Source organism: Nestor notabilis, unplaced genomic scaffold (assembly GCF_000696875.1).
Source record: "Nestor notabilis isolate BGI_N333 unplaced genomic scaffold, ASM69687v1 scaffold15818, whole genome shotgun sequence".
Classification (NCBI taxonomy): Eukaryota; Metazoa; Chordata; class Aves; order Psittaciformes; family Psittacidae; genus Nestor; species Nestor notabilis.
In genome coordinates this window covers 23,925-47,224 of record NW_009938888.1, presented here as the reverse complement: position 1 = coordinate 47,224, position 23,300 = coordinate 23,925, and the positions used below count along the sequence as shown (strand labels likewise).

General features: G+C 41.1%; 1 protein-coding gene across 1 annotated transcript in view; it reads left to right on the top strand.

Moving 5' to 3' along the window:
* Positions 1-23,300, top strand: part of KTN1 (kinectin 1 (kinesin receptor)) — a 54,978-nt gene that overhangs the window by 13,212 nt on the left and 18,466 nt on the right. Inside the window, exons 7-30 of the mRNA XM_010019585.1 lie at positions 2,425-2,531; positions 4,116-4,248; positions 5,275-5,362; positions 5,661-5,827; positions 6,473-6,541; positions 8,307-8,344; positions 8,956-9,046; positions 9,356-9,424; positions 10,171-10,208; positions 10,326-10,416; positions 12,736-12,804; positions 14,119-14,153; positions 14,289-14,379; positions 15,243-15,311; positions 16,159-16,196; positions 16,831-16,921; positions 17,081-17,149; positions 18,717-18,754; positions 19,408-19,498; positions 19,647-19,724; positions 20,634-20,671; positions 21,676-21,766; positions 21,844-21,912; positions 22,335-22,372. Of these exons, the coding sequence (XP_010017887.1) occupies positions 2,425-2,531; positions 4,116-4,248; positions 5,275-5,362; positions 5,661-5,827; positions 6,473-6,541; positions 8,307-8,344; positions 8,956-9,046; positions 9,356-9,424; positions 10,171-10,208; positions 10,326-10,416; positions 12,736-12,804; positions 14,119-14,153; positions 14,289-14,379; positions 15,243-15,311; positions 16,159-16,196; positions 16,831-16,921; positions 17,081-17,149; positions 18,717-18,754; positions 19,408-19,498; positions 19,647-19,724; positions 20,634-20,671; positions 21,676-21,766; positions 21,844-21,912; positions 22,335-22,372 (1,796 nt within the window). The remainder of the gene's footprint in view (positions 1-2,424; positions 2,532-4,115; positions 4,249-5,274; positions 5,363-5,660; positions 5,828-6,472; positions 6,542-8,306; positions 8,345-8,955; positions 9,047-9,355; positions 9,425-10,170; positions 10,209-10,325; positions 10,417-12,735; positions 12,805-14,118; positions 14,154-14,288; positions 14,380-15,242; positions 15,312-16,158; positions 16,197-16,830; positions 16,922-17,080; positions 17,150-18,716; positions 18,755-19,407; positions 19,499-19,646; positions 19,725-20,633; positions 20,672-21,675; positions 21,767-21,843; positions 21,913-22,334; positions 22,373-23,300) is intronic.

Below are 23,300 nucleotides of genomic sequence, written 5' to 3'. Positions count from 1 at the left end.
TAATTGAAATACTCGAGAGAGCCACTAATGCTGATGATCATTTACTGGCTGATAAATTTAATTTTAAAAACTATAGTAAAGAGTGACATCATAACATAATATACAGGAAATACCATTGCCCGGGAGAGTGCTTTGCAGAAAATACTTGAATGGCAGACACCTGTACTTAAGGCCCTTGTTACTCTCTCCTGAAGTTGCATTGTAATGAATGACCTCAAAAGAGTTTGTTGCATCAGGTTAAAAACTTTTCAGTTAAAAGTTTGCAAATTAAAAATGGCCTCTCTTATACCAACTTGACTGGTGCTTAGATTTCACATTCTAGTGTTTTCTACTCCTATGTGAATGTCATAAGCATCAAGCCCAGTGTGTGAACTTCTCTGTTTTAATACTGTATCTTCTGTCTCAGCACTTTAAGAGAGTAGCATCTCTGCAGTTTTGGAGCAGAACTGTGTTCTCATAGAATCAACTAGGCTACAAAAGACCTTCAAGATCACATCCAACCATTACCCCAGGAGAGACAACCACTACCTGGAGCAGAGATGACTTATTTTGGACTTACATAGACAACTGTGTAGCAGTAGGGCCTTACTGCTGGCTGGGGAGGATGAAGGAAGTGTGGGCATGGCTTCATGGCTTTTGCAAATCCTGTTGTCACCAGCAAACCTGGAGGAAGTATGCACAGAACCAGTGATGTGCAGAGAAACCAGTGCTCTGGTTCTGCTCCCCCTGCTGTTGTGCTGTAGCATTTCACAGAAGCTGAAACTTAACTGTCAAAGCTTCTAGTCAGATGGGGTTTGTGCCTGTGCTTCTGTTGGGTTCTTATGTATCTGTTGGCATTAAAAGAAAACGTGTGTGTGGAGAACCCCCAATAAACATCAAAGGACTGGCTTGTTACATGCGGTAGTGCTGAGCTGGAGGTGGCTGCCCTGCAAGGGACTGCTGTCTTGTGCTGCAGTTGGTACACAAATGTTGTTGGGGTTTTTTTATATACAAAATCCTTATTGTGAGTCGGTCATTTAATGAAACTGGGTCTTGGAAATGGTGTCTGCCATACCTGCAAACTGGCACTGGTAGAGGAAGAAAGTTTTATAGCTGTATGTGCTTGAGGATTTTCAAAGGAGACTGTTGGGTTGTAACATCAGCTGTGCTGTAATCTGCACATGCAGAGTCCATTTTTTTCTTTTGCATCCTGTCTTTTTTGTTTGCCCTGTTGTGTATGAGAAAAGGCTGAGAGAGCTGGGCTTGTTCAGCATAGAGAAAAGAAGGCTCAGGGAGACCTGATCACCATGTTCCAGTATTTAAAGGAAGACAGAGACTCCCTTTTCATAGAATCATAGAATAGTTCGGGTTGGAAAAGACCTTAAGATCATCTAGTTCCAACTCCCCTGCCGTGGGCCCGGACACCTCGCACTAAACCATGTTGCCCATTCACAACTTCCTTGGGCAACCCATTCCAGTGCCTCACCACCCTCACAGTAAAAAACTTCTTCCTTATATCCAGTCTAAGCTCCTGTTTAAGTTTAAACCCATTACCCCTTATCCTGCCACTACAGTCCCTAACAAAGAGTCGCTCCCCAATATCCTTTTGACAAGGAGTCCTGTGGAAAAGATGAGGGATGATGGGTAGATTCTGACTGGATGCAAGAGGAAACTTTTTCACAATTGGAAAAATCAACCTTTGGAATAATCTCCCTGGGGAAGTGGTGGACTCCCAAACATTGTATTCATTTAAGATTCAGCCGGACAGGGTGCAGAGACATCTAGTCTAGGTCATGCTTTGCCTAGAAAGGCTGGACCAGATGATCCTTGAGGTCCCTTCCAACCTGGTATTTCATGATTCTGAAGCAGCCTTGGATTATCAGGGTTTCTTTCTGCCTCAGTTTGGAACCATGTTGAAAATGCAGTCAATACATGTTATTGCCTAAAAAAGGATCTGTTTCATAATCTTGACTTCAGGATATTAGATGAGGACTAGCCTTATGCAGTTTGCATACTATAATAAAAGCTATTTTATACTTTTCCTGCTTTGTTTGAGGACTCTGTAAACTTCCAATGTTAATGCACAATACATCTATTTTATTTCCCTTTGGAAAAGTAGTATATTGATAGCCAGTTATGGAGAAATTGATACCTGAACTAACGCTTCCGTAGCCTTTTAAACAAAAAAGGTTGCCTTGTTAAATAACTTGATATACTGATGTAAAAGGAAATGAGTGCTTTTATTTGAGCAAGAGGGTCTGAGTTGCACGGTTTAGTTTAGGAGTGGGTATGTGAGGAAGGTTGTAAAGCTGCCCCTGTCTCAAAAAAAGTCCACTTAGTTTTATTTGCTTAAACTATTGTGATAATATCTTACCTACTGTTAGAAGTTGAGTTTTTTATTGCTCCTTTAATTTTTTCTGTAATTGATCTTTCTTTCCTTATCAGTTCCAGCAACTCCGTGAGCAGATGGAGGCGGAAATAAGCCACCTGAAGCAGGAAAATGGTATCCTGAGAGATGCTGTCAGTACTTCTACCAATCAAATGGAGAGCAAGTATGTTAGCAGCTACTCAGAACTCTGTGTATTTTTAAACTCTCCCTGAAGAGTTGTTCTGGCTTCTCCTTTTGTTTCCATCTTCTTGGCTATCTCTGAATTTGTGGTTTAACTAAGAACACAGATATTTTGGGCTAGGGAGGTAGCTAATTGTATTTGTGTTGAGCCAAGGCTTTCAAAGCAGATACTGTCTCTTATCAATTTGAAGCCTGAGCTTTTAGAGAGTGGGTGCTGAGGCTTCAACAGAAGGTGCAAAGTGCTCAGCCACAGTTAGTGTTTCTGGCAGGGTATGTATCCTTTCCCCTGGGGCTTTAGGAGAGATGATCCTGTGCACCCAGAGATGCTGGTCTCTTGGGGGAACAGTAGCTCTAAACTTACAGATCAGTCTTGCTATAAGAAAAAAAGGAAAATCGACGCCTTTCAGTTAATGATACCACTGGGGAGGCACTTGGCTTTGTCTGCTGGTGTTGCAAATGTTTGGAGAAACAAAAAGGCATCTCAAGGTTTTGTTTTTGTGAGTTATGACTTAGCCTGTCCCTGAGCTGGCAGAGATGATTTTATATATCATGATAAGAGCTAAGCACCCTGGTAAGGTGTGTAGTCAGATGTGTGGATTACTGCCAGTGGGCTTCTGCCTATAGAAAGCAAACCCAACACTTCATATGCTCGTAGATACTTGATTTTTAACTGTTGGAGACTGGAGTGTCAGAATCGCTGTCAGGACTGGGAAAGGGCTCTGTATCTTCTTTTTCTGGCTATGCTGTTTTTGCAAAGATGCTGCTTCTATGTGGACCTCTCTGTTAACAGCTTCTGCACTGCCAAGCACAGCTCAGCAGGTGTGCATTCTGCTTCCTGTGCATGTCCTGGCAGAGCAGGTCAATATAAGGAGAGCTTAGAGAATGGCATGGGTACCCAGATTTTAGGTGTTCTGTTCATAGAAATGAAACATCATTCTCTCTAAGTATCTTGAAAAATCCTTAGTTTAGGCAAACTTAAGATAAAAACAAAATGCTTTTTATTCGCTTGGACACAAAGGTGAGCCTCTTAAAATTTTTCCCTTGAGTTCTATAACTGCATCTTCTTCTCCCTAAGTAAGAGTGTGCATCAGATACCTTTATAAGTTAATAGGTAAGTCAAGGCCAGGAGGCAACATAGTGTCTGAAGAGATGTATGCAGTTAGTAGTCCAGGAGGAATAGTCTTGAGTAAGTCTGAGATCAATAGTCTTTTATGGGAAGAGGAATGGAATGTGGATTTTGGTGGAAGACTTTTCCTTATGCTAAGTTTATATAAGCCTGTCCAAATTATGCTCATCAGCTTACAAATGTTTTAAAGGAACTGATGCTTGAGGCTTACTGCTGACCTTTTATTTCTGACTCAGTGGGTTGTAGCTGCTGTGTTGATGGCCAAGGGTATCTGACCTTCATTCCTTTCCTAGGGTGAAGCAGTGATGAGGGGGAAAAAAGCAACCAACATATAGTACAGCCCTCTGGCTGCAAATGCAGGACTTGGTGTTGATATTTGAGTAGCTGTTGTTATGGCCTATGCTTCTTGTAAAAAAAGCTGTGAAAACCATTTATTTTTAGGCAGTCGGCTGAACTGAACAAACTGCGCCAGGATTATGCTAGGCTGGTGAATGAGCTGGGAGAGAAGAGCAATAAGTTGCAGCAAGAAGAGCTCCAGAAGAAGAACGCAGAGCAGGCAGTTGCTCAGCTAAAGGTGACTTGTGTTTTCTGTCTGTTGAGTTGCTCTGAAGGCTTTGTCTGAGCCAGGTCTGAATCGGGTGGGATGTGAGGTGTGTGAGAATCACTTTAGCTGTTTCCCAGAACACTAAATCTCTGTCATCTGTATATGTGCAAGTATCTATTTTCAGATAGGCTGATGCAGCCTATGAGTTTATTTAATGTTTAATAATGTTTTATTTAATATTTATTTTTTTATTTGGGAATCAGGGTTTTGAGTGATTACAAAGCTCCCTGTGAAGTGAAACAGCCTTCCAGATAAATATCAAGTATCTTAAAGCTTCACTGGTGATGTTGAACTTTGTTTTCTATGGGAGCAAAACAGCAAGATTGGAGTTGGACTAGTTAATCCACAAGGCATTGTCCTTATATGATTTTATTAGAGACTACAAGCTTGAATATATATTTAAATTTTTGAAGACTTTAAGAGCTAAAATGTAAATGGACTGGCTTCTAGATGCACCTCTTTCTTTTTCCTTAGAAGAAAAGGTATTTTGTTGGGTTTTTTTCTTCCAGAAGACAAACCTAGTGTTCTTGGATGTGAATGCCAATCCGGAGTTCATTACTTATTTCATATTTGCAATTAAGCCTTAGTTACCAGAAGTTCTTCCTGCCTTTAGCCCTTGCAGGTAGAGAGTTGGTATCCAGAGTTGAGACATTTTAATTACTAGATGCAGATTTGTGTGATGCTTGGCTAGTCTGCCTTCTAGTGTTAATTTTGAACTTGCAGGGCAAAGATGCTACACTTTCGTATTGTAGAAATCATCCTGTTAGGAGCCTATAATGAAATCCTGTTCACAATTTGCCTTTCAAATTAATAGGCTAAACTCCTCTAGGAGGAGGATTACAGGGTACTCTATCTTTCTGATGTGCCCTAATGGAAACAAGAAAATTTTACTTCATTGCCATCTGTTTTGGAAATAGCACCAAAGAGATGCATTCTGAATGTTTCAAAAATAAATTAAAGGTTAGACTTCTCATCAACTCTCCCTTCAATGTGAAGGTCCAGCAGCAGGAAGCAGAGAGAAGATGGGAAGAAATCCAGGCTTATCTCAGGAAAAGAACAGCAGAACATGAAGCAGCACAACAAGGCATGTATCACAAAATTCCCCAATAATGCTTGCTGCAGTGATTTGGCTGTTGGCATTTGTGAAAAAGAGTAGTACTGAATAAACGGCTTAAATTAAAGCTCAGGTAAAGTCAGTACTGCTTCAGCACCCTGGGGAAATACTGTGTTGTGATACCAGTTAGTTTGAATGCTGATGAGAGAGCTGAACCTTGGCTTTCTGGAATGAGGCTTCTAATCAGCCTCCCTGTTTACAGTGAAAATTATTTCCCCAAAAGCTAAATATTTACTTCTGAATTAAAATACTGACGTTTCTGCTACAGATGTGCAGAATAAGCTTGTGGCCAAAGACAATGAAATCCAGAGCTTGCACAGTAAACTTACTGATACAATGGTGTCAAAACAGCAGCTGGAGCAGAGGATGTTGCAGCTAATGGAGGCTGAGCAAAAGAGAGCGTCTGCGGAGGACTCCATGCAAATGCAGGTGCAGGTAGTATTGCTCAAGTATCTTAAGGGTTTGTTTTTTTTCCTCCCACTTTGTGCCTATGGAAACATAGTATTATCCATGCAGTACTGCTTTAGTAAAGCTTTCCCACTGAATAAAGAATGAGAAAACTCTCTGCCAGTCTAATCTGGCAACTTATGAATCGAGACTGTGTGTGGTGCTGTGACCATCTGGGGCCATCTCAGATCTGAGAAGCCCTCTGGGCAAGTCAGGAAAATGTGCTGACCCAGGCAATTTCCCAAGCTGTGAAGTGACTTTATGGTCTGGGGAACAACCTGGAAGAGCATCTATGTACCTTTGATGTTTGTATGAGCTCTTCTGGAGTGATTTCTCTTCTTCTGGCATCAAGTGGTGAGAGGCAGTGTAGACATAGCTCTTAAGGGCTTTCGGGAAACCAAATGGCATACAGTGGGGCAGGGAATATTTTTTTCTGTTGATACAGAACAGGTTGTTGTGCTTCCACTCAAATTGGATGTTCTTAGTGGGGAGAAAAACAGCATCTTTGAAAAGTGTCTGACATGTAAATGCTAAACTGTTCTTACTAACATAATCATGGCTAAGAGCTAATCCTAGCAAAAGTTGACTAGCTGCAGATCTCAGCCTGCTTTTCTTTCTGTGCTCTCTTACAAGGAGCTGATAGAGCAGAATGATGCTTTGAATGCTCAGCTTCAGAAGTTTCATTCACAAATGGCAGCCCAGGTACAGCATGTTCTTTTGTAGTCATGAATTGTGAACTTTCATTAAAAGCCAGATTTTGTTTTGTAGCTAGATATGAGATATATAATGCTGAAAGCAAAGACTTGTTATCATCCTCTTTTCTAATGTTTCTCAAACTTGTTTAAAACTTAAGCTTCTGCTGTCCTTTTGGGGAAAAAAAATCCACTTACTTCTTTCTGTAGTGGCTTTAATTTATAATCAAAGGGTAGACTGCTTTTATGAATGTTTGTTTTCTGTAGCTTTGCATGTGTACCATTCTGTCTTGTGGTTCTTTCGGTCTTTTTGCAGTCCTCCTGTGAACCACCTGATCGTGCTTTTCCCTTGTGCATTAGGTTGAGAAAGAGTCTTATGGTAGCTCCCATATTAAACTGTTCATTCATTCCAGCAGTGATTTTTGTGCAGGAAAAAACCTGAACACCCATAAAACCAAACAAAAATCACTGAAGCCACACCAAATCTGCACAATGCTTTTCTCAGTTCTTTTAGTATCTAAAATTTTAGTTTGACTAGTTGGTTTGAGGAATTACTTCTGTTGTAAATGCTATGTAAAATCTCAAAGTCACTGAAGGTGCTTCCATGTAGAGCTAGGTCACAGATCTCCTCAGAAGTCACAAGTGGAGACTGTTCTGTGCAGTTGGGTGCTGCATTCTTTTAATCTTGGACATGCTTTATGTAGTTTAAATTCAATGTCAGACTGAAAATGTGTCATCTGGCTTTAGCTGATGTGCTTTAACCCGTCGGGTGGGGAGAGCAGTGAAGGAAGAGGCACTCTGGATTTACAGCATCTTCATGACCTACTCTTCTTCCCAGTATAAGGGTTTTGAAAAGAAATTGCTGGGGAGATTTTGATTTTTAGCTCTGGCTTACACAAGGAGGCTGTTGGAAGGAGGTGTGTGCTTTCCCCATGGAGCACTGCTGGCAATGAAAATGCAGGGGTATTCTGCCACCATGGACATGGCTTTGGACATGAAGGTTGATGAAACTAAGGAGACCCTCTGGGACTGGAACTATTTATTCTCTTTTTTTTTTTTTCCCTTCTGCTTTTCTCCATGGTATGATCTGGATAAGGCAGTGTAGGGATTGCTGTTAGGGTCCCATGGGCACAAACTCTGCGACATCCAGGACTTTGGGAGGGTAAGGCTGGATAAGGACAACCATGCATCTGTAGCACAAATGAATATAGAAGTTCTGCAACAGCTGCTACCAAACTGTGTGTGAAATGGTCTGCAGAGGTCCCTTGATGCTTTGATAACCATGGTGATGAATGTCTCTTTGTTCCCTGTTGTGGGTGACTATAGTGACCACATAGGAATAGGCTTTTTCCAGCAGGAAAAAAAATGCCGTTTGATGGTCTTTGTCCTTAACACAAGTCCCGATGCACTGTGCAGGGTTTTCTTTTTTGAATTTGCCTGGTTTGTCAGCAGAATGTCATGTAAAGCACTTAATCCATGGGAGGAAAGTGCTGGTGATCCCTGTGGCTTGTTTGAACCTGGTAAAGGGCAATTAAGATGGTAGGGTTTTTTTGTTTTCCCCTTCATATTGCCTTAAGCTAAAGGGGAAGGGACATTAGTATGTGCTGCTATTTCTACAGTGTTCCTTAGCCAGGAAATAGTTGGAAGCATCCTGTGCCAGTTTAAAATAACTACACAAATCTTACAGTCTATTCCTGGTTCACTGTAGATGGAAGTTCTTTGACTTGCTTTACTTTCAGCTTTTTTTTTTTTTTTTTCTCCTTCTCCTTCTGCAGACCTCAGCTTCAGTCCTGGCAGAAGAACTACACAAAGTGTGAGCATTCATTTCCTTTGGTATTTGGGAGGAGTGACTGGCTTTTAATACATGCCATCTTTCCTCCATGCATGTGCAGTGCATATGGGAGGGATTGGTGAAGGAAGTACTGCTGTCTATGCTTTTAACTTCTCACCATGAGATTGACTTGGGAGCTGGGAAACCGTTTCCTTTGGATTGTCCTTCAGTGTCTGGCGTCAGGTTTGGAGTCTGTTGTAAGTGGCTCTATATGCTACACAGAAAGCAGTGTCTACTCTCTTGTTTACGCCTGCATATGTGCAGGGAATCAGTCCAGCGTGCAGGAATGTGCGTGACCATAAGAACTGTTAATATTTGGGCTATCTGGTGGTGCCAGGAGACTTCTCCCCTTGGGAGATGGGTGGGTAGTTGTTGTGTTTCAGAGCTGGAGAATGTCTCATAAATTTTGGCAAGCAAGCAGATTTTAAAATGGATGGAAGAGCTTTTGGACCCAAAGTGTACTGTCAGCAGGATTTAGAGTAGAAGCTGAACTTAAAGGCCAGCATGTATTTTGTGTTTAGCCTGCTACTTCATGCACCACTTTCATCTAAGACCTTTTAGTACTGATATGTCATCACTTCTCATTTGTGCAGGATTGCGGAAAAGGACAAACAGATAAAGCAGATGGAGGACTCGTTAGGCAATGAACACGCCAACTTAACCAGCAAGGAAGAAGAGCTCAAGGTATAATAAAAGCATGTGTAAATACCAGCTGACACAGGGAGAGACGTATTGGTTGCATGTACAAAATTAAGCCCGCAAGGCCTTTGGGTCTAGAAGCAGCTCTTTCAGCTATAAGCCTGCTGATGTTGCTCTTCTAAGCAAGGCTTGACAATGGAAAGCTGTTGATAAGAAAGCTCGAGGGTTTTCTGTGCTGTTACCAATAAAGTCCTTCAAAAAGTAATCTGAAATACTTGGCAGTGGAGTGTGAACTTACCTTAAATACTGTTTCTATGCAAAGTGCAAGTATATTTCTTTTTCTCCTTCCTTCAGGTCTTACAGAATATGAATCTCTCTCTGAAATCAGAAGTACAGAAGTTACAGGCTCTAACAAATGAACAGGTGAAATAACTGTTTTATTAAACATTTAATTTTACTTCCCACTACCTATTCTGTCATGAGTGCAAGTGCAGATCCATTGGCTGTAAGCAGTCTGTGCTTAAGCACATTAAAGGTGTGAGGCTACTGAATTGGGCTAATATGTGATTCCCTGGAGTTCTTACCCCTGGTGGGAGGCCTACTTCTTACCCTTCTCTCACCAGTGAAAACTTTCTTATTTGGATAACCAAGTCACTGAATCAATTTGCTTGTTTGGTTTAAATTTGCAGGCATGTGGAGTGCAGGACACTTCACAGGAGTGAACGCAACTGTGCTTGAATATGCAGTCTTGGCATTTGTGTACAAGGGTCATAAGCATCCTTCTACAAAAAACTCCAAAGCACACAACACCCCCTCTCCCCCGCCTCACCGTAAATACCTTTTTAGAACCAAATGTAATGCTGTCCCTCTGTTAGTGCTATGTCACTTATGGTTCATTACAGAGGTGGAAATGAAATGTTTAATTAGAGATAATCCTGGTTGTCAAACGACTGTTTTTGGGATCTTTTTCCCTTTGTGCTATTATGTTCTTGCCTAGTATACACTGGTGTTGTAAAAGTGCATGAAGAAAAGCGTGCCCCTCATTCTTGCTGGTGAGTCATGTGCTTAGAGGCCAAATGACTTATTCCAGCTTTTTAATATTGTGGAATGAAAGGTTGATTGAATCATGTGATGTATCTTAAGTCTGTGTTAATCCTCTTTATATCTAGGCTGCTGCTGCACATGAGCTGGAAAGGATGCAGAAAAGGTAAATAGCTCTGGGATTTGATAAACAATGTTTGCTGGTCTTTAATGTTCTTTTGAATCAATGCTTTTTGTAAGACTTGGATGAGGAAATGTATTTAACTGTTCCGCTGTGTCTCAGCATTCACATCAAAGATGACAAAATAAGAACTCTTGAAGATCAACTTCGAGAAGAGCTTGCTCAGATTTCAAACACAAAAGAAGAATTCAAGGTATGATATAGAATAGCTATTCTTGTGCTTATTTACAGTAAGCTTTCCAGACTTTGGAGGTTGTTGAGCATTTCATACAGTTAAATGTTGATTTGTAAAATAGAACTTATTTGCAGGCGTTAAAGTAAATTACGATATTCTGTTTGCAAGGCAAGAACAGCATAACAGTGCAGCAGAGTAAGAGATAGGGTAACACAAGTTAAGTCTGGTGTCTGCAGGTGTGAAGAGTGAGTTTTTTGAAATCTGGAAGGGGAGGTTATTGAATAAAAGGTATTGCTGTTTTCCTGCATTCTACCTTCTAATATGACTTTCAAGGCCTTGGTGTGAGCCTTTGTTTTTGTTGCTTGGATTATCATGTTAGGTTTCTTTTTTTCTTTTTTGTTGTTATTTTCTGTCAAGGTGGGTGTAAAAATACTTATTCTGCTCTTGCCATCTTTTAAGTGGTTTCTCATGAGGCTGCAGCTAAATTGCCAAAGCTTTTAGATGCGACATCTGAGGTCTGCACAGCAAAGCTGGTACTTGCTTCAAGATGGTGTGTACAGAGAGCAGCTTAACTCCTCCTTGCCCTCTGCCACCTTAGGTTTTTTCTTTTGAACTTTAGCTGTTAGAAATAGATCTGCTTCCTGAGGAAAGTGATGCCTCCATCTTTTTAACTCCTTTAAAGCCTTTGTTGGGTACTGCTGCTCTTCTGATGTTTCTGGTGATAGGTCACTCACTCTGAATCTCATGATGTCAAGTTGGTAGGTTTGCTAGTGAGGAACAGGTAGTGGAAGAGGCAGCATGCTTTTGTAGGAGAAGCTGTGCCTCATGAGTCTCCTGGAGCTCTTTGGAGGTGTCAGTGAGGAGGTAGTAAACTTGATTTATGTATTAAAGTGGCACTTTCAAAGAGGTTTTGATGAGTTCCTTGCAAGGTTCTGTAGTTTCTCTGAGCTGCCAGAGAGTAAGAGGGAAGAATTTTTGCTCTATTAACGGAATAGGAAACAACTACAACTTCATTTCTGTAGTAAATCTTTTGTAATAAAGCCATCAGCTGAATCCTCAGTGAAGCTGGATAACGGATGTATAAGTGGTCTGGAAAGGGGAGTGTGAAGAGGTGACAGGCTTGAGTAAATTGGCAGGTCTCAAGTTACTGTGATTCTCAGGGCTTTCAGCATGGTGGAATGTTTTAAAATGGCAGGTGAAGTGGTGAAAATGAATACAAGGAAGAATAATCTGAACTTCCTTTAGTGCAATGGTTTCAGTAGTAACTTTTACCCAGGAAAAGGGCCGTAGAGGTGTTGTGTATGGTTATGTGCTGAAATCAGCTCAGTGCTGAGTAATGGCAAAAATCATCTGGAGGCCATTCTAGTAGTTCTTGGGAACAGAGAACTGAACGTGGATCACAGTCATCATGACATTGTGGAAATCCATAGTGTATTCTCAGCGTGAATTATTATGTGCCCTTCTAGCCTCCTCTTCCTTCTGTCTTTGATTCCAAACATAAGCCTCACCAGCTCTATACTAAAAGCTTCCACTGAGGAAGTGCTGCTTTTTCCTATGTACATAAAAGAGGGAAAAGCCATGTTCAAACAGAGCAATTCTTTTATCCTTAGTTGTCCCTTCTTGCTTGTAGTGTCCCTGTAAGGCTTTGGGTCTCAGGCACAGATCTCATGTCCTGCTTTTTTACTTTTGTAAAGCACCAAGCAAGTCTTTAAAAAGACTGTAAAACAAAAAGCAGTAACAGGGGAGGATTTTAAAATACATATGAGGAATCCAGACAGGCAGCCTGTCTATTAAAGGCTGTCGTATCTGTTATAAAGAGGAGGGATATGCTGGAGGGGAGGCATGTGTGTCTTCCTGATTCGCTTCCTTTCAGTCAGACCGAAGTGTAGGAGCTGTGCAAACCCCTTTGCTGCTGGACTGCCAACTTCTTGCTATGCATCCTCAGTGTTAAAGCAGCTGAAGAGAAATAGAGAGGTGATCCTGGCCCATTTGCTTCACCAGATTAGTGCTTTGTAAAAGGCATCAAGTCTTTGCATGGTGCTGATACTGCTTTAGGAGAAAAATGCAGTTTCTCTTGCCTCTTTCAGTTGGTGCTGCATGATTTTCTGCAAGGGAATAAAGATAGTAACAGCTGAATTTCTCAGGGAAACATAAGGACAGAAGTATTAATACAGAAGAGCAAGAAAGAAGGGGAAAGGGGTCTTGTGGGGTCTTGTAGCTTCAAAAGAATTCACTGTAATGACTTCTATGTTCCTTAATTATCTCATTACCAGTAAGAAAATGCTGTAGTTAAGGTTTGCAGTTTTGAACTGATAAAATGTTTAAATTTATTTCCAGGTTCTCAAGGATCAAAACACAACTCTACAAGCTGAAGTTCAGAAGCTGCAGACTCTCCTGTCTGAGCAGGTATAGCCAGTATTTACTGAGCTTGTATCAAATACCTTCTGTTCTTTTTAACTTCTTCAGTAATTTTTTTTCCCCCTTAAGCTGGCCCTAGGCTGAGCTGGTGGTTGTCAAAGCCTGTTGCTTTTTAGGTATTTTCCCTTCCATGGAAAGTAAGGCAGTTGTGACTGTCTTCTAGAGCTAGACAAGAGTGTCCAAACAAAACGTGGATCTGTTGTTTGTTTTTTTTCCCTCCTCCCCTGAAGAATGCTAGCAAAATCTTATTTCTTCAACCTCTCCCAGTTTTGTTGGCAATTTTCATGGGATTTTATTTTTTTTTATTCCAGAACAACCAGCCCTTTTGGGGAGAGGGCTCTTACTTTGGGGTGGAGAGACCAAAGTAAGATCTTTACCCTATTTGTTTTCTTCCATCCTGGAATGAATTCTCAGACCAGTAGTAACCAAAGAACAGACCCATCGAATAAGAAAACTATTTACACTGTGATGTCTTTTGAGTCTCCTCATAGCACACCTGCAGCCAGTCTGACTGGTACTCACACAGGATGCAGCAGGTTCAAAGCAGTTATGTTGCTCAGCCCCATCTCCTTTGTGAGTGTTACCTGGGAGAGCTCTTGTGAATGCCCCTGACTTTGTACCATTATGGAGTGAGAACTTGAAGCACTGGAAAAAAGACTTGTGGGGCAAGAAACTTCTTTTCTGCACTGGTATCTGCTAGCCAGCAGAACACTGTCTGGTTCAGCTCCCTTTCTTCTGGTGGAGAACCAGATTTGCAGCCTTATTCCCCTGGGTCTGGCTGCTTCGGTGCCCTGTCTGAAATAGTGGGGCTGATCTTTCTTGGTAGCCTGTCCTGTCTCTCGTGTGGTCTCTCACAGTGTGTTGGTTTTAAGAAGTCACAAATGTTCTGCTGAGTGAACCTCAGGCGGAGCTTGTGGTTTCAATAAATACTCAAGAGGCAGATTTTTCAGGTACTCAGCTGGCTGCTATGGGTTAGGTGCCACACAATGCTTGGCATGCTTGACACTTTCTAGGATCAGTAGGATCCTGTGTCCCACAGCATCTTGTCACCAGAACTCCTGTAGTCCAATCTAAAATCATCAAGGCATTTGGGCTGGATCTGTAAGTCTGTAAGACTGACATCTATCCATCATCAATATTAGATATACATGACATGAGGACATTCTCCCCCTACTTTATTTTCCCTTCTGGATTAGTGTGGTAACTAAACTGGTTAAATTGATGCTCTCTGGTAATTTGTGTTCTTAAAATCACAAAATATTATTGATCCAATTAATCATCACTCTATTGTGGTTTTTATAGGCAAAAAAAGACTTGTTAGAGCAGATGGAAAGAAGGTGAGAAACTTTTTTCTTTTGAATCATAAACTGAAATAAAGATTCAGTTTTGTTGGCAGTGAGGTTACTGTTGGTAGCTAAACTGCCCTCAAAGGTTAACTCTCTTTTTCCTAATACTCACTTTTGATTTCTCAGCATGAGAGAGAAGGATGATAAAATCAAGACAGTCGAAGAGCTGCTTGAGGCAGGACTCATACAAGTGGCTAATAAAGAGGAGGAGCTGAAGGTAAAAATCTGTTATATTGTGTTTTAATGGCGAAATAGGGATTAAGTGCTTTTGTGGAAAGTGTGTGTTTGAGTGTTCATAGTGCAGTCTGAGATCATTCCCTTTGAATAGGAAAGGCATCTTGTGGACACAAGCTTAAAATCTTTTTGGTAAGATAGACTAAGCATTGAGCATTGATGGTATACAGTAAGTGCTTCTCTCTGCTTAGTCTAGGGCAGATTTTGCTAGGATGCGTACCCGATGTCTTTTGGAGTAAAGTGAATACATCTTGAAAGCAGTATGTTTGCCCTAATCTGCAGTATTGGACTTTTGCCTTTTTTTGCTTAGTTGGTAATCTGAACAGTTCAATGGATTATCAGCTAGTGACACTTCTGGAATGATGCTAAAGGCTTTTCCTTTTTCTATGTAAGAAGAAGCTAGTGATGAGTAGTCTGGAAAGCCAGTACAAAAAAATCCCTCTCTGTTTTCAGATAGGTTTTGCTACCATGTCTGCCTGGGCATAGCCAAGGTAATGCTTGCTTTCTTAATGTCCCTAAATTCCAGGTCTATCGCTGACACCCCTGTACTGGGGAGGAGTAGCACACTAGCAAACTGTGAAGTTACTATTACTGTACAGTCAAAGATGTGAGCATGTCACCTTGATGTTTCTCTGGACTGAAGCTTCCTATAGACTGAAGTCCACTTGGAGTTGTCCGTAATGAATAGTTAGTTCATTGAATACTTTGGCTCCAACAGCTGCAGAGGGGGTCTCTTTCAGACTTTCAAAGTCTTTCACTTGTTCTAAAAGAAATTACTTTCCTTCAAACTTAACACTTTTTCCCCGGCAAATGAGTCTTTCATTATCTGTGTGTCTGCTTTCAAAGGCACTGCGAACGGAAAATTCGTCCTTGAGAAAAGAACTTCAAAGTCTGCAAATTCAGCAATCGGAGCAGGTAGTACTTTTCATCTAAAACTTTTATTACACCTAAACTAAATCTGAAAGAATCTTGCTGCGGTTGCAAAAGTCAAGGGAAAAGGTGAAGATGTCTTTGAAGCCTGTTGGCAAAGACTCCTGTTTTCTTCGAGCATTGGTCTGGAAGCTGATATTTCTGTCAGATACTTACTTTGCTTAAGTGTCAGAAACGTGGCAGATGTAAAGGATCCAGTCAGCAGTGGTTCTGGGTTGGTGTGAGTGGAAATGGCTGTGGGTTGCTGTTTTTCCAGAAGCCTGTGCAGCAAGCGTGGCTGGTAGGCAGCTCATACTGCATCAGTTTCATTTGTGCATATTTGAGCTTTCTAATGTTAGTCCACACTTGTGCAGTTGTGGCTTAGCTCCTTTATGTCTCTCTTCAGTGGCACTATCACAGTATTACTGTTCCTGATGTGCACTTGGTGCTGATCAGGAAGCGCCTTACCTTGACATCCAGCTTTATTTGGTCAGCTCAGAAGGGTACTTAGTTTCTAGAAAATGATTTATGAGGGAAGAGAAGCATAATAATTGTGGAGAGAGGTGTATGGTACTGCCAGTATTGAAAAGGTTAGTGATCAAATGCTGGTCAGCCTTTCAGTGTGGGTTTGCTTTTGTTTTCCTGGAACTTGTAGCAGACTTGATGTTATTAGTTTGCCAGGAACTACAGACCTACAGCTAATTTTCAGGAGCAGACAGATACATAAAATCGTTAGGCTGTTACAGTTTACCCAGTGCCAGCGTGCTCAAGTTCTCTATTCCTTACCTTTCAACACTTGCAGATTGTTTTGCTCTTTTCTGTTTTTCTAAGTTGAAGCTCTTTTTTTGAACAGGTTTCCTTCCAGTCATTGGTGGAAGAACTCCAGAAAGTGTAAGTTACTGCACAGGTTTAATTTCTGATTGTCACTTTGTCTGTCTTTATTCCATGACTACAAGTGTTCTGCTTCCCTGAAATGATTTGCTTTTAACTGGGTGAAGTGCGTGTGTGGCAGGAAGTATTATCACTTTGAAACATGCCACATCAGATCAATAGCTTTTGAAAATCTGGTTGCTTCTCTGCTAAGCAATTAACTTCATAAGCTTAACTTTGGCTAGACAAGGAATTGCAGTGAAGTGTCAGATAATTGTTTTTCTTCAGCAGGCACTCTAAAAGGCATGAGCTTGTTCACTCTGTGTGTGTGTATTTGAAGTTGATAAATTCTTTGCTGGCATGTCCAGTGAAGGCTGAAGTAAAGTGTGTGTCGTTCCAGGGCCTATTGATGCTTTAATTTGCATTTCTTAGAAAGTAATAGTGTCTATTTAGCATGTGAACTACTGGTTATATAAAGCCAGTTTGTTCTGTACTACTCCCAGTCTTATTCCTCTTGTTTGTTTCTCTTGCTTGGTCCCACTGTGGATTTCAGAGGCTGGTGATGTGATGTGATAGCAGAAACAAAGCTTCTGTATTTGCTTAAGTAACATGTTTGTTCAGCCAGCTAATGTTGTTCCTCTAATCTTTTTTTAAGGATCCATGAGAAGGATGGAAAAATAAAGTCAGTGGAAGAGCTCTTACAAGCTGAAATCCTCAAAGTAGCAAGCAAGGAGAAGACTGTTCAGGTGTCTCTCTCACAATACCTACTTTCCTTTCTGTGTCTATACCACTGACTACCATTTATTTGTTACTGCATGGCATTCTATAGTGATGAATTTGTAGCATCCATTTTTGTGGCGTTTGTGTTTCCATTGTCCAATCCTGTCTGTTTTGTCATTGAAAAGGCTTTGACACAGGAAATAGAGGCTCTGAAAGAAGAAGTAGGAAATTCCCAGCTTGAGATGGAAAAACAGGTAAAATACCTTAGTGCCAGAAGTGTGAAACAGCCTTGTCTTGGATGTGCTGCTCACTCATTTCTGTTTTAGTGTTTTCTTTCACTGGTGAATGTCATTGGGTAAGGGAACTTTTTAATGGTAGAGCAACACTATTCTTGGATATAAAGCTGTAAATATGTAATATAACTACCACAGTCCTCTGGATGCCTGACCTTTTTGGATTTTTAGTATGAAATTTGGCATGAATTGTTATAACTTAAAGCATGGTAGCATTAGCTCTGGCTGGGCACATACTGTCCCTGAAGTAAACATGAAGCCCTGGGGCATCCTTGGAGGCTGGCAACTTCAAAATCTGAAGTGCTGAAGGTGCTTCTCCTTTTGTTGGCCTTTCTATGTTTCTAGAACAATACTACGGGCCCAAATAGTATCTGGTTTTCAGGTAAACGTAAGACTGTTTTCTTTCCAGTGTCCAAAGAAAGCCTATCTTGGCAGAGAAAGTTTTACTCTTGCTGTCAGGAATGCAGAAATGGAGGAGTATTGGCTTTCTTGGCATGCTTGCTGTCTAGCATGCAAACTAGTGGGAATCCATGTTTCCTTAGGGACCCCATTCTGCAGGCAGCTTAATCCATCGTGCTGTCAGGAAGTTTGCTTGCTTGTTTGTGTGGGGTGTGCGGGTTGGTTTTTTTTGGTCTGCACTTTTCTTCAGTTTTTCTAGCTGCATTCCAACATGTCACCCCCTTTTGTTTCCTTAGTGTTAAAGTTTTGTCCTTTTTAGGTAAAGCTTCATAGAATGTGTTTCCGCCTTGGGCTTTTCCTCCAAAGCAAATTCCCAGGAACTAGATGAATTATTTGTGTGTTTCCTTCCCTGGAACTGACACAGAGCCCAGAACAAAATGCCCTTTCAAGTTGCCATCTCTCAAAAGCTACATATGAGGGATGCTTGCTCTAAAGGGTGCACCTTTTGGTCTCCTACAAGCAGAATAGAGGGTTATGGGAATGTCTGAAACTCCTGCCTGAACTAAGCTAACTGTTTGGAAAGCCAGTATCTATGCAGATAGCCATTGCCAGGCTTTTGTGCGAAATTCAAAGGAAATGTTCCCACTAAATCTTGGTGTTTGGTTTGTTTTTTTATTTTCCCAATCCATGTTCAGCCTTAAAATGAGAATTTAAGGGAGTGCTGACATTGCAGAGAGCATTTAAAAACCACTTGCTTCTGCAAAGGTCTAAACGACATGGGATGGTCTCTCTGATGTGAGCTGCAGTTGCTAGCGAGATGGTTGTCATTATCAGTGTCTGCTTCTTCCTTTTGTCTCGTGGTGCAAAGTGTAACTGGTGATCCTGCTTGTGTTCCCATTTGCACAGTTTTCTGCTCTGGAAGTCACATTTTAAATGTGGAGAAAATAAATAGTGGAGACATTTGGCTTCTCATAATTTATTTTCCAACAAAGAAGTGTGGTTTATGCTTACATAACTGTAACAAATAGTGCCTATTTCAATAATGTCTAATGGCTTTCTCCCTAGAGCAATTTATAGCATTTATGTGTCTTTTTCCATGTTCATTGAAGCACTGATTATTTTTTTTTAGGTGTCGATTACATCACAAGTCAAAGAACTTCAGACTCTGTAAGTACAGTTGTTAACATGTCTGATCTGCCCTGTGCACCCCTTGCTTCCCTGCTTCAGTCTGTTTTAAGTTAAAATGTACTTGCCTGGTATCTGCGCAGGCAGCGATCCAGGCTGTTAACACCAGTCTTAGATGTGTGTCCTTATTAGAAATACCTGGTGTTGTCTGAGGCACAAACAAGATGAAGTGCTGTATGGCTTCATGAGCCCCAGTTAAACTACAAGGGATTGAATTTAAGTGAGGATGGAAGAACATAGGCAAGGCATGATGGCAAAACTATTTTGGTAATATCTGTGCTGTAGCTGGGTGGGTAAGTGAGAACTGAGCCACTATGGTCATCAGTCCCTCATGTCCCCAGCTGGGGAGGGGGAAGAAGGTATTTTTAGATGAGGAAGACACACATGTATGAAATCCCTGCAATATATGTGGGCACAGATTTTGTCTGCTTTCTCTTAATGAGCAGTGCCATTGAGCAAGCGCATTTCCTGCTAACCCAGACTGAAGTGGAAGTGTTCACACATTGGTTTTTAGTGGGTGAATACGCTGGTTTTGTTATATGCTGCAAAGCCTAGGATGTCTTGGGTTTTTTTGTTTTTTTCAGGTAGTAAAAAGAACATGGGTTTATGTTATGTGTCTGTGTTTAATGTTACAGGTTGAAGGGGAAAGAAAAGCAGGTGAAAACCATGGAGGCCTTATTGGAAGAGAAGGAGAAGGAGATTGTTAAGAAAGGAGAATGGCTGCAGGTAAGCTTCTTTGGTATTCTAAAGGAAAATAAGTTCTGCTGCAGTATTTCTGGCTATAGGAAAGTTATGTTTGCACTTCTAAACTTGCCTTTTTCTTTTCTCTTTTTTCCCTTTTTTTTTTTTTCTCTTTTTTTCCCCTTGTCCAAAGGGTCAGAAGGATACGATTGCACAATTAACCAGTAAAGTTCAGGAGTTAGAACAACAGAACCTGCAACAGCTCCAACAGGTACGGCCTGCTGAGTGGATGTGGTTTGGGACTGCTGTTCAGGTGAACTGGAAGGTGTTGGTTTTGTACTCTGCCTTGCAAAGGGTTTACGTTGACTTCAACTTTTAAGTCATATTTGACTGAACTGGTAGTCTGCAGTGCAGGGAGCCCACTAGTTCAACTGCATTCATCCAAAACAGGATGAACATGGATCACAAGTTCTGAGAGCTCTTCTTTAGCCTGGATGATACTTCGTATAGTGAGTAGCTTTGGTGGTCTGAAAACTCTGAAGCTTTTAGACAGAATCATAACTGTGTTGTAGGTACCTCCTTGCCAGACTAAAGTAGCATCTCTATAGGGCCATGGAGGTCATGGAGGAACTCTTGCTATAACTGAATGTAGCAGCTCCTCCTGGAGTAGTCAGGCTTTGCTGTGATTCCTTCCTGCATTTACCTGTTGCAGAAGTTGCAACTGGTTGGAATGTTCTGGCTTTTGATTGCCTGAATTGGACTTGAGAACAGGCAACTGGACATCCTTGAAGCCAGGTGTTACTTAACGGAAGAATTTTTCCAATAAGGTGGTATTTTTAGGTCAGTTTTGATTTTTTTTGTCAATGATTAAAGGGAGAAACTGAGTTGCAGTCTTATTTTGGGTGGATGTCTAGACAACAGACAACATTTATGCCAGAGGAGAGGTGGAATGTAGAGAAATTGGCTGGTGTGAATTTTGGGATGCTTGGTGTAAACTGTGCTGCTAAAAATCTATTGCTTTTAGATATACCCAGAGCAAAGTCTGATGCAAAATTCCTGGTATTTCTTTGGCAAGTGTCCTGCTCGGTGTGTGGTGCCCCTGCTCATGCAAAGAGTTGCTGTTAATTTGAAAGCTTTACAGTGCCATCAAAATGATGTCGGGAATTACTTTGTTTTTAAGGTACCTGCTGCATCCCAAGTCCAGGACCTGGAGAGCCTGTGAGTATGCTTAGTAATAGTTTCTCAAGTGCCTGCTGATAATATACATTCAGTGCTGGTATTTATCTTAAATTGGAATGTATGAATTGGTTTCAAGAATTTTATGGGCTTTGCTAAAATAAGCTGTTACTGCTGATGGATGTACACCAGCCAGTGTGTCTGCTGCTATGTGTAGTAGCGAGTGTCTGGCGTCTCTAAGTCATAGTGCTTATACATTTTGTGAAAATGAATGATTGCCCATGGCTCTACTAACTAGTGAAATTGCTGCTACTTCTTGTGCCTAGTGATAATTTCCCCTTCTGTTTAGCATGTTTAAAAGAGTGTGGATTTAAGTGCCTGTGGCTGAGTCAGTAAAAGCAATAAACGGATATAGTTTGCTGTTTTCAGTCTGAGATGCAATAGCCAATTTTCCAGCTCCTGTTTTATGGAGAAGTGCTGCCAGACTTTCCTCTGTTTTGACTCTGCTTTGTCTGGCTGCTCAGAGGAAGGTTGGGTGCCAAAAAGGGCTCAGTCTTCAGTACAGCTCTTGTAACGTGCTGCCCTCCCAGGAGACTCTTGTATAGCCAGTACATGGTACCTAAGGCAGCCTCACCTTTAGGAGACTGTCCCTAGCACCTTCGGAGCCAGCTGGCTTGCTGGATTTGCTCAGGTGACCAATGTCTCCCACATCTGCTCTGAAGGTTGTTGAGATCAGCTATGACTAAATGTGTTTACTGATTGACATGTGAAACCACTAGCTTGCTTCAGGCTAATTCTTAGCAGGTAAGTGTTTGCAGTACATGTTGTTGCAGATGGCATGTGTTTCCCTTAGTTTTTTTTGTTTTGGAGCTATAGTGTAATGGGTTTCTTCTCCATGTGTGTGCTCTCCTTTTGGCTGATTATTATATATAGCATACAAAATTTATCTTCTGCTTCTAAAAACTGTCTCAGCTAGAGCATCTGTGCCTTTTTAGCATAAATTCTTACTTAAACCTTTTTTCTTACTGTCTAAACCATCTCTGCAGGTTGAAAGGGGAAGAAGAACAAATGAAGAAGTTGAAAGCTGTAGTGGAAGAAAAAGAGAGAGAAATTGCAAGCCAAGTAAAACAGTTGCAGGTAAAGTTTTGATAGAAGTTATTATGTGTGTATCTATGTGTATACATGTGTATATATTGCCTCTTTTCTTTTAACAGGATGTGCAAAAGGAAAATGAATCTTTTAAAGTTCAAATTCAAGAATTAAAGCAGGAAAATTGCAAACAGGTACAGCTTCCAATTGCATTGTTACTGAGTGAAGTCAAAATGAGTGGTGGTAGCTTGTATGGATGGCACAGGAAAGCAGTAGTTGCATTGACCATGTGATTCAAGGGACAGCTTTGGGGTTGGATTGCACTAAGCCAGCTTTTCTGGCTGTTGCATATCTGTTCCTGCTTCCCTTTATTGTGTGGATTTTCTTGTGCTTTCTTAGACCTGCTGCATTCTTGTCTAGCTTTCCTCCTCTGACTTTAAATGCTGTATCACACCCAGGCTTCTGGTCAAAGGAGGCTGGACAGGATTCCCCTGAAGGACAAGAGTGTAGCTGCTTTAGTGTGTTGCATCAGTGCCTGGTTAACAAGGCTGATCATGACCTCTGCACCAGTCTTTGCTGCTGATCTCATCCTAATGAGTTTCTGATCTGTTTGTAGGCCTCTCTAGCTGTCCAGAGTGAGGAACTTCTACAAGTGTGAGTACTGCCAGAAGTTGAACACAGTAGATAAGTAGCAAAGTGTTTTGTTTCACTTATTGCTCAAGAAATGTAAAAGATTAAATAAATGCCAAATGTGCAACATCAGTGTGAGAAGTGCCAGTAAAAAAATGAAATCTTTACAGCCTAGTAAAACTTGAACATGGAGATTGTGCTCAGACTAATAATCCTCAGCCACAATGATCTGTGTGCTTGCACAGTGCTTGCAGTATGTGCGCACAATGTAAGCAAGCCACGATTGATTTAATCTTAAATGCATGCTAGCTCAGCTATATGTCTGAAGAGTTAAATCTTGGTGTTTCAAGCAAAAGTGACAAGCTTTTTTCTTGAAACTTCAGCTTAGTAAAGCATCGTTCACCTTAAAAAATCATCTGGTGAAAATCTCTTCCCAGGGAAAATCTCATGGGTAAAAAGTAGATTATAATGTAGAGCTGAAGCACAGTCAAGAGCTGTGTGGAAGGTAATGCCATACTGGCTTATATTGTGCTACTCAAATTGCGACTTACGTGTTTTTTGCTGGCTGAATTATTTTTCTTCTGAGTTACATGACTTACAAATTGTGGACTAAGTGCTTGAAAAAGAATGCTTTCATCCAGCAGGCAGTGCTTGTTTTGTGGTGGTATAGTAATGTGGACTGGCTGACTTACCCTTGTCTAATGTGTTGCCTTTCTGTGGCCTTGATAAATGTATGCAGATGCCTGTTGTAGGCAAACAACAGCTTTGGAATGGGCTTTGCTCTGGCAGCCTGCAGTTCACAGAGCAGTAGGAAGTAAGCAGTACTGCCAAGTCAGTGAGCAGCTTTTCAAAGAGAGCATGTGGCTGGGAGGAAAGTTAGTGTATGTGAAAGGGTATCAGTGATTCACTTGAAGTTTCTTAAATGTCTCCTGACTTGTTTATGATTCTTTTT